The sequence below is a fragment of the Pediculus humanus genome, genomic scaffold (assembly GCF_000006295.1).
Source record: "Pediculus humanus corporis 1103172107548 genomic scaffold, whole genome shotgun sequence".
NCBI classification, from domain to species: domain Eukaryota; kingdom Metazoa; phylum Arthropoda; class Insecta; order Psocodea; family Pediculidae; genus Pediculus; species Pediculus humanus.
The window spans coordinates 135200-146570 of record NW_002987163.1 but is presented as its reverse complement, the minus strand read 5'-3'; the positions used below and the strand labels follow the sequence as shown (position 1 = coordinate 146570).

At 25.9% G+C, this 11371-nt stretch overlaps 1 protein-coding gene across 1 annotated transcript; it reads left to right on the top strand.

The window, feature by feature from the left end:
- Window positions 1–3870: 3870 nt before the first annotated feature.
- On the top strand, window positions 3871–7783 carry Phum_PHUM200900 (uncharacterized protein; the record flags this gene model as incomplete). Its single annotated transcript, XM_002425399.1, has 5 exons — window positions 3871–3933; window positions 4438–4655; window positions 6872–6910; window positions 7128–7175; window positions 7642–7783. The coding sequence occupies 5 exons, from the start codon at window positions 3871–3873 to the stop codon at window positions 7781–7783; spliced, it is 510 nt and encodes a 169-aa protein (XP_002425444.1).
- Between the last annotated feature and the right edge of the window lie 3588 nt (window positions 7784–11371).

Sequence of the window (11371 nt, the reverse complement as noted above, 5' to 3'; positions counted from 1 at the left end):
TTACACGAACTTAAACCTTGAAGGCATATATGTATTAAAAAACCTTTATTCGTTCGTCTTTTATTGTATTTAGTTTATTTACTCTAAAGGCATGAAATGTCTTAGAGAGAGAATGTGTTTGTTTGTTTGTTTGTTTGTACGTTCGTTGATGATGGCTAGTTTTCATCTTTTGATGTTTGAATTTTTGTAAAAACCGCGGACGTCTTATCTTCAATTTTCTTGTTGTTTGTTAATTTGTTTGCTTTGAAATGGTTTTACGTGTGAATTAAGCTCAGATTGTTAATCTTCGACTTTACACAGTTCTTTATTATATTCAACATTTCCATTTTCAACCGTAAATTTTCTTCCTTCCATCTTTCCTTTCTTGCTACGTCCAAGAAACGGAAAATTTTACACGCTTTCGGGATGATTTTATATATATACATAAACTATTTAAAAAGGACGCCATTGCCAAAAATTGTTTTATTTCTCGCTAGTTAATTAAGAAATTAACATTTTATTTAATATTTATATACTTTTACGTACCAACGGTTTACTTTTTTTTAAATTTTACTCTTTAAAATGTTTAACAAGAAGATTATTGTTTATTTCTACAAAAAAAAAATTTTTTCATATTAATTGCAAATTATTATTATTATTATCGTAATTAATTTTAATTAATTTATCGATATATTATCGTCGAACTCTCCATTTTTAATTTTTTTAATTAATAATACAAAAAAAAGACAAACTTTTTAACGTTTAATACTTTTAAACAAAAAAAAAAAAAGATTAAAAGTTGTTTTTTTTTTTTACAATAACTAAGTCGAAATTAAATAATAATAATTATAATGATAAAAGGAAAAAAAAATAATAATTCGACTAATTATAATTATTAATATTATTTTTTTTTTTATAACTTGTGTAAAAAGTTTTTTTTTTTTGCTTTGTATTCTTTTGATATAAAAATTAAAAAGGAAAGAAAACTCGAAGGGGGAATAGAAAATAAGATTTTAATTTTTTTTAAATAAATAAATTTTCCCGCGTTTTTTTTTTTAAAATCTCATAGAGTATATACACACACGCACACAAGTTTTTGACGAAACGACATAAAATAATAAATAAATTTTATTTTTATTCTCATGAACAAACTATCATTAATATTAATCGAAGACGTTTGATACTAAAAACAAAATTGAATGATGCAGCTGGAACCGACCACACAAAAAAAAAAATTTTCCAGATATATTTTTTTTGGAAAAACAAAAAGAGAGAGAGAGATAGAGAGAATGGTAATAGAAATATCAAAACCATTAGTCAGACTTATATATATTTTTCTTGTCAACAATTATTGGAGTAAAAATAAAATATATCACGTTTTTTCGGGTGTCCAAAACTCTCATCATTAACGCTCGTGTGTGTGTGTGAGAAAAAAATAAACTTTCCAGTTTTTCCCTTACCGTATAATATTGATTAACTGCTGGAAAAAAAAAAAAAAAATTTTTTTTTCCAAACTAATCCTAAAATAAGTTTTCCTCTCCTTCTTTTCACGATGGTTCTTAATGGAAATGTTACGATAATTACGATATATTGTTTGAAAATTATTAAATATTTCCACACGATGAATTGAATCCAAGAAAATTTATTAAAAAAAAAAAAAAATAGATTAATGGATTTAAATCCATTAAACCTTAACATATTATTATTATTATTATTATTATTTGGGGAAGAAAAAAAAAACAAACGAAAGATGAAGAAGAAAAAAAATAAAATTACGGTCACATACTTTTTCGTTGTTTGTTTTCTTATTATTTAAACGTCTGACTTTTTTATTATTATTATTATTATTTTTACAAATGGATACCCCTGGATTCTTCTCTCCGGGTTGATAGATATATATATATATATTTTTTTTTTTTTTCGGGAACAATAAATAAATTGGCATGGCCTAAGATGAGAAATGACACAAAGAAATAGAATGCCTAGGGTCGATGTATCATTCTTGAATCGTGACTGGAAAACAGAAACAATTTTACTTTTTTCCAAAAAACAAAATTTACTAAGACACTTTCCCATCTGTATCATCTATTTTTCTACTGCTTCTTAACCGATTTACTAAACGTTTCGTCATCAAAAAACACTGAAAAACAACGAAAAAGAAACGCGAACGGAAACGCGAAAATTTTTCCATATTGGTTTTCCAAAACAAATGTTTAGCTTACGTAAAATTTTTAATAAATTTTTAGGTAGCCACAAATTAAAAAATTTTTTTTTTTATTATTTTCAATCGCTGATAATATTTAATAAATTCTTTTGTTTTGATTGATAATAAAAATTCTTATCAATAGTGATAACAACCGAAACGATCTTTAATCGTTTAAATTTATTTTAAAAAAAAAAAAAAAATTTTTACGATTAAGTTTCTCCCTTTCTTATATTTTTTTTTCCTTCTTCTTATTACCCCTTTTATTCATTTATTTTTCTTTCATTTATTTCATTTTCTTTCCTTTTGTTTTAATAACGAAAAAAAGTAAAATAAATAAAAAAAGAATTAGTTAATGCTAATAGATATCTAATCACCCCTAGCCATCGTCAGCTGGGGGTTGAAAAAAAAAATAAAAAAATGTTTTTTAGTCATTATTTTTTAATTTTTTTTTTTTTTTATTTTATTATTCGAATAAATTTTTTTTTTATTTGTTCGGTGAAACAAAAAAAAACCCTAAAAAGGTTCGGGGGAAGTGGGGAAAGGGTGTGAGTCGTGGGGGTAGTAAATTTAAATCATCAAAAAAAGGTTTAAAAAATTGTAACAAACAACGATCGTTTGTTTGTTTAAAAAAAAAAGTTTTTCCCCCAAAAAAAAAAAAAAAATAGGAAAAAATTGTACCGAAAAAAATTTCTTTTGAGGGGGTGGGAAGGGGAAGAAGGGGGGAAGGAAAAACTTTTTTGTCGATTCACTTTCTTATTTTATCCGAAAAATACAAAAAAATTAAATGAGAAATGAAAAAAAAAAAAAATATGAATGGAAAAAAAAAAAAACTGACAATGCAACAAAAGATGCCAAACAATTTGATTTCCTTTATTTTTTATTTTTTGATGAAAATCTCACTTTTCTGCCAGAAACGATCAACAAAAAAAAGAAAACTTTTTGTCAGAATACATTATAACTGATTTCCTCTCTTTTTTCCCCCAAAAAGCGCGGGGGGGGGGGAGAAAATAGTAATAATAATAATAATTTTTTTAAAAAATCGACGCTTTTTTCGCGTTTAAAAAAATCCTTTTCACTCTTTCACTCATCTTTTTCTTTAATTTAAAAAAAATTATCGTGTCTCACAATAATCGTACACGTTAATAAATAATAAATAACATAAAAAGAAAACAAAAATCAAAAGCAACACCAATAAAAAAAAAGAAAAAAGAAAAATTCACGACGTGAATATACGACGCATATGTTAAAAATACGTTAGGTAAAAAAAATGGAGGAAAAATTGTTAAACCACAAATTCAAAACAACAAAAATCAAATAAAACCAATAAAAAAAATACATAAAAACGTTTTAGAAAGAAAAAATGTATAAATTTCACCCTTCAAAAAATAAATGTAAATTGACAATATCAAATATCTACATCTTTAAAAAAAAAAAAGGGATGTTCATGTACATTTAAATAAAATATATAATAATAATAATAATAAAAAAAAACATTTGAAATATTTTTTTTTTTTTTTTAGAGTTAAAAAAGAAAGAAAGATATATTTATGTTTATATTTCCTATATAAACCATATAAATAGAATATTAAATTATTGGAAATTTTATTTTATTTTTTTTTTGGTCGATTTCCCTTTTTTTTTTTTTTGATTCATTGTTTTTTAAATTTTCATATTTATTTTTTAAAATGGTTTATTATTATTGTTGTACGAAACGATTTGGTGAGAAAGAGAAGGCGGTGGTTTTGGCGGTAATGATGACGTAATAAATCGTTAATCAAAAAATCTGTATATCGTTAAAATTTTGCTATCGTTTATATTTAAAGAAAGAAAAATATTATTTCTCTCAATGACAATAAGTTTATTTTTTTTTTTACTTTTAAATTTAAACGAGAAAAAAAAAAACCGTTTTCCGATATATTGTATTCGAATTCAAAATGCGTTAAAAAATATTTTTTTTTTTATTAAATAACAATCAAATTTCGCTCGTTTTTTTTTTGTGTTGTGTGGGGGAAGGAAAAAACATTCGAAATCCATTATTATCCCGGTAAAAATATTGAAAACTCATCAATGAATAAAAAAAAAGAAAACATTTGGAAATAGATATTGTATTTTAATATTTTTTTAATATTATTTTTTAAAGTCGTTTACAAATGTACAATATAATACAATTTTGCTAAAGTGTACGAATACGTTTATACGTTTGAATTATGCTTTTTTTGCTAGCATTATAACGAATTTTTTTTTTTTCGTAGCGTGGTAACAAAATGTCGTTGACGGATCGTTTAAATTTTTCTCAGGAAAAATTATTTAAAATTCTTTCTGATAATTTATTAAAATCCGATGGGAAAACAAGGAATTTAATTGATTGTAAAGAAAATATTTTATTTGCTTGGGATTCAAAAACGAAAAGATTGTTCACGCAAAATATTAAATACTTCAAAGATAAAGATGCCGGATTTTACCAGGTAAGGTTATGTTTCATTTATTTCAAATCTAATTGCGTATTTATTTTATTTATGCGCCTATTTATTCATCTCAATTTATTTAATTATCATAACTTTTCATGAGTATTACTATTATTTTTAAATTTATAATCGTACAAATTATTTTTTTAACACATAATTGATGTTTGGTTATGACATGCAATGTTTGTCATAACCATCATTTTAAAAATGCTATTATTATTATTATTATCAATGAAATGAATGTTTTTTATACTTATAATCACACAATTTATCAACAGTACTTATTATACAATTATGTTATTACATTTATGTTACTTAACTAAAAGTATTATGTGAAAGTGTTCGATGTGATAAAAGAGTAACATTTTTCAAATCGCACAAATCACAAACCACATTTTTCTTACTTTTATTTGAAATTTTGCTTGAATTTTTTTAAATTTAATTACAATTAAACAGAATACATAAACTTTTCAATATAATTTGAATACTAAAAGTATAAAATTGCATATAAATATAAATCCAAATAGTTTAATCGAATACTTAAAAACCATTTCAAACATTATCGAATAATCGTATGATAGATTTTCAATGATCAACTTAATTCGATTTACACTTATTAACAAATATCATTAGTTGCATTAAAAATTTGTTATAAAATTACTTGAAGAAAGAAAAAATTATTTAGTATGGAATATTGTACATAATAATTTATTTAACTTTAATCGAATAGTTTTAAAAATTAATCGACAAATGTCTACATTGTTGCCACTCGTACAATTAACATTCATTAATTATTTTAAAAACATTATGATCATATCGAAACATTAAAAAAGTATTTATTTAATAATAAAATTCCAAAAACTCATAATGATGAAAATACATAAACATGTTCAAGATTCATAATTATTTTTTTTTTTTTTTACAAAAGAACATAAATAATAAAAATTTATACCTTAAACTCAGGTATGAGAATTTAATGAAAAAAAAATTAAATGATATTAAACAATAAAAGTTACAACGTCGAAATAATTAAAAATTAATTACAATGAGATTTGTGTGATTAAATAAATTTACCAAAAGGAGGGTTTTCCCCTCCCCCTTTAAATTATGATTAAAGAAAATTTCAGTAGTGAAAAATAGAAAAAAAAAACAAATGCCACAATAATAATAATAATAATAATAATAGTAAATGATAATGCAAAGAAAATTAAAAAAAAAAAATTAATTTATTTAAAGAATTTGTTAAGGTCAAAAGGAAAAACATTTTCCTCTTATTATATATACGTACGTTTTTTGTTTGAAAATAGTTTTTCGCGTTAACAAATGAACATCGGAATGGGGAGGGGAAAGCAAAGTGGGCGAAAATAACGTTTTTTTTTGTAAAATAAAAAGGAAAAAGGAAAACATGTCCGATGATGGGTTCACATTATAAATGAATACGATGAGGAGTTTGCAAAAGAAAATTTCTTGTTTTTCTTAGCAAAAAGAAAATTTATATAGTAATAATAATAATAATCATTATCATCATCATCATCATCTATCCATCCATCCAACCCTTTTCTTAGTAATTCAAATTATAATCATGAAAACCTTTTTGCAGCTTTTTGCCATGAGCTCTTTTTTTTTTTTTTTTTTTTTTTTTATTCTTAGGTGAAGAGAGAAATCTGAGCTTTGATCTTATTTTTCATCATCCTTCTTCTTCTTCTTTCTTTTCTTTTCTTTTCATTTTTTTTTTTTTTTTTTTTTTTTTTGGACTTTTGTTTTTATGTGACGACTGTGTTGAATGAATGAAAAAAAAAAAAAAAAAAAAAAAAACATTTTCAAAACCTTTTGACATTATTATTATTTTCCCATTTCTTATTATTATTAATATTATTATTATTAGTCTTTTAAAATTAGAGAAAATTTCTTATGTTTTCCTCCTCTTTTTTTTTTTTTTTTTTTTTACAAAAAATGTCCATTGAATTGAGTTGAAAGTTTATTTTTTCGAGGGGGAGTAAAGGTAAAGAGAGAGATGGGAGGGGGAAAAGAAAGTTTACATTTTATTTTTCTTTTTGACGAACGGAGGGGTGAGGGGAGGGGTTAACAAGGATCGATTATTAAATTTTTTTTTTTTTTTTTTTTCGTCTTCTCCTTTTCGGGGAGGAAAAATTTTTCCTCCGACGTTGACGAGTGTAAGGTTCGAATGAAAATAAAAAGTTACGAAATTTTCCACTGACAGGCAGCACCTTTCGACTCGTAAAAAGGTTTCTAAAACTAAGTAAAATAGTCGTGAGTTTTCCAGCAGATGCGCTTTATGTTGTGGGCGGTTCTTTTTTTTTTTTTTTTTTTTTAGTTTATTTTTTTTTTTTTGACCCCCTGATCCGACGGTCCCATTATTTATTATCGTTTTAAATATTTTTACGGCTCGAAACATTTTTTTTTTTTTTTTCCCCCTTCTTGTCGTATAACTCAAGTGAATTTTTATAAAAAAACAGATACGACTGCTTTAAATACATAAATACAAACAATGCTGCGCCATTACCGTCATCATTATAATTCTCAATGTTTTTTTTTTTTCGGTATTATCACTATCATCATTTGTTTTTTACGTGCTCTCTCTCTCTCTCTCTTTCGTGTCGTGACGAAATGGGGGAGAAGTTTTAAATTTTACACGTCACTTATTTATTAAATTTTTTTTTTTATTAATTAATTAATTACGTCGTTTTATAATTTTTTAATAATACGTCGTATATCGATTTGTCATTTTGTAAATTTTTTTGTCGAAAGGTTGAAAGTATAAGAAAAAGGAAGACAGAAGATGGTTCTTCCTTTATTATTATTATTATTATTATTATAAAAATATAAACGTTTTCGACGATGGAAAAATAGATTTGAGAAAGAGAGAGAGAGAGAAAGGAAAAATGTCGAATAAGTGCTGAAACCTTATAATTTTTATTTTATTTTATTTTTATTTTATATTTTCTTCTTCTTCTCCGGTAAATGTAAAAGATATTATTTTTCTTCTGATCACGAACTTTCAAGTAAATACAAGAGAAAAATCGTCAACAATTTGGGTGTGGGGGGACGAGGGGGGCGGGAGCACGGGGGGATTTGCGCCATGAGAGTCTTCCATTTAGAAAAAAAAAAATAATTCGATTATATTTCTTAAGGTTTTTGTGTGTGTGTGTGTTTCTCTAATTCTTCGCTTTTCTCTCAGTTTTCAAACTATTAAATCCAGAATTACGTTTTCCCGTCCCCCACCCGCCCCCGCCCCGTCCCCTCCCCGCCTTTTTTCAACGGTGCATTTTTTTTTTTTTTTTTTTAAGTGAAGAAAAATAATCATTATTATTTTATTTTTTTTTTATTTTTCGCACCCTTGTTTGCGTGTGTGTGTGCTTCACTCGCAAAACAAACAAACAAACAGACAAACAAACGGATAATATAACCGCTACGATAATGATAATCGAAATCTGAAAACGATAATAAGTTTTTTTTTTTTTTTTCGTAACGAACGGTTTTTGTTGAGGAAAAGAACATTCGAGATAATTTTAATGGAGGGAGGAAGGGGATACGTTCGAGATTTTAAAAATTATTTTTTCTTATCTGAATCGATTATTATTATTATTATTATTAAAGGATCAGGTGTGTTGGTTTTTTTTGGGGGGAGGGAAAAAAGAGAAAAAATATTTAAATCGTGCGTTTTTTTTTTTTTTTAAATTAACGGTTTCGAACGGAATATTTGATTATCATTAAAATGTCAAATTAAAAATAAATAAAAAAAAAAGTTTTCGATAATTGAAAAATTTGGCATTTACCGTGAACGACGTAAAAAATATTATTATTAAAAAAAAAAAAAAAAAATTCGAAAAAGCGGAAAATGCTGCGACATTTGATTTTATCCTTTTTTTTTTTTTTTTTTAATAACAACAGCAAAATAATAATAATAATGATAATAAATTTGTTTTTCTTTTTTTTTTATTATTACATTTATAATTTGTTATTGAAGTCCAGGGTCGGAAGAAGGAAAAAAAGTTTTTTTATTAATTTTTTTTTTTTTTTTATATCGTCTGGATTCGTATTAAGAGTTGACGTGATGATAATAATAACGTTCTGAATTAGGTTTGAAAAGTTTTTTTTTCTCTCTTTCTCTCCCTCTCTCTTTGTCTCTCACATTAAAGTCGTGTAAAATGTTTTTTTTTTTTTTTTTTTTTTTAATATAACCTTAACACGGTTCTGATAATCGATTCGTATTATGACATTCAGTTTCGAATGAACAGAATTTTTTCCTTTAATAGAATTTTATTGAATGTTTGACATTTTCAAAAAAAAATTAATAATGTTATTATTATTATTATTATTATTATTATTATTAGAAGGAGAAGTAGAAGAAGAGGGGGAAAAAAGGGAGAGAACGATGGGGGCGGGGTAAATTGAGAAGAAGAAAAAAAAAAATTTCACTCCAGTCATTGATTTTATTGCTATGCAATTAAAATGATTTTTATCGGTTATCTCCTTTTTATTATTTTGTTTTTTTTGTTTCCATTGTTTCCTTTGTTCTATTGTTCCCTTCATTCTTACACTATGTAGTGGAGGGTTTATTTATCTATATAAACGTTCTTAAATCGTTTTCCTTTTAATTTTCCATCTTTTTTTTTTTTTTCAAACTTTACGAGTAAAAGAAAAGTTGAAGTTTCTTTCAAAGTTTTCAAGTAAAAACGTTTCCCTTTTGCCTTTGAATGATTCAGTGAATGAATGACTGACTGATTGAAGAATTGCGGTCACTTAGGAAAAGCGTGACTCGAACATTAAAAGATAATGTAATGGGAAAGGAAAATGGCGGAGTTTTTTTTTTTCTTTTTCTTCTTCTCACTTAATCTTCCTTTGTTGGATTAAAAAAAAAAAAAAAAGGGAAATTTTCAAGACGTCGAATCGAAATAAAAAAAAAAAGAAGAAGAAGAAAAGATAAAATAAAAACATTAAGAAAATTGATAAAAAATGAGAAAAGAGGTCGTTCCGAAGAAGAAGAAGAAGAAGAAAGCGAAAAGAGGAAAGCATAATCCCAAAAGAATAAGGCTAAACAATGGTTCGACATTATTCTTGATCACAGGATATACAAGCCTATATCGAATTGATTCCCTCACGACTTTAGAAGAATACGAAGAATACGAAGATGACGACGACGACGACGACGACGACACTCGGGTTCCCAAGTCACTCATTAAATTCAAATAAAACTCAGCATCCCTATTTTCATTCCGTGTTAAAAACGTGGCATCTTATGATTATATTTTCTAAAAAAAAGGAATTGATCTTAAGATGATTACGATCTTATTTTTTACTTAATAATAAATTTACGTTATTTGATATCATCTGCGAGATTTTCCGACTCGGTTGGGTTTTTCTTTCTTTTTTTTTTTTTTTTTTTTTTTTGTTTTCGGTTATTTTTTTTTTTTCTTCCTCGTGAAAAATGATCGAAGATGAGAGTGAGAGAGAAGGAGGGGGAAAAAGAAAAGGATGGGGAAAAAAAAAGTTTAATCATATCCGTAAGCCTTCGTAATATTGTTTTCCTTTATTTTTTTATTTTTTTATTTTTTTTATACGAAAAGTGTTTCCGACTTTGCGATGATAACGATCGAAAACCATTTCCGGTTTGTTTTTTTATTTATTTTTATTTCATCACCTTCTCAAACGCATCTGGAAAATTTTCGATGGTTTTGTTTCTGAAATTTTCATCGTTTTTTTTTTTTTGTTTTACGACGAAAACGTTTGCTCGCGTTCGATGAACATCACGAAAGGGTTTGGAAGGGGGGGAGGGAAACCAAAAAATCGAGTCCGAAACAAACGGCGAGAGAGAGAGAGAGAGAGAGAGAGAGAGAGAGAGAGAGAGAGAGAGATGAAAACAAAAAGAAAGAAAGAAAAAAAATTCACAAATAATTGACGACGATGAAAATGTTGTCGTTGTTGTTGTATGAATTAACGACTGGAACGTTTGTTTTTCGTTAGAGTAAAAATGAAACCCTTAATTTAATTTTATTTATTTATTTCACTCGGAACAAGGAGGGGGAGGGGGAGAAGGGGAAAAAAGATGGCGGTGATTGCGGGGTGGTCGGCAGAATGGAAAAAAAAAAAAAAAAAAACAGAAAATTCGAGCGAAAATTTTTTTTCCTTTTCTTTTTTTTTTTGTTTCTTTGCGACAAATTTTATATATAATGGAAAAAAAAAATAAAAACAAAATAAAAAGCAGAAGACGACAACGAGGTGGAGGGGGAGTAGAAGGAGGGGAGGAGAGAAATATTTTATTGTTGATTTATCACTTCCTATAAGAGAAAATTAAGATTTTTTTTAATTCAGTTATAATTTTAATTACAAAAAATATTTTACAATTTTCAAGATCTTTTTTCTTTTTTTTTTTAGCGTTATTCAAATAATTTTTTAATTTAATTTAATTTTTTTTTAATTTTTTTTTTTTTTTTTTATAATAGAAAAAAAAGGAAAACTTTAATTTTCTCACTCTCTCTCTCTCTCTCTCGCACTTGCACTCGTGACGCGAGAAAGGAAAAACTCGCGTCGCGAATCGATGGATTTTCGGAAATATTTTTTTTTCACTTCCGGTAAAAGAAAAAGAAAAAAAAAGGAGATTTTGTTGTCGTTGTTGTTATCGTATTTGTCTCGAAAAAGATTCTGCGTGTGAAAATTTGTCGTTTGTCTCTCTCTCACACACTTTTCTAAATTTTATTTT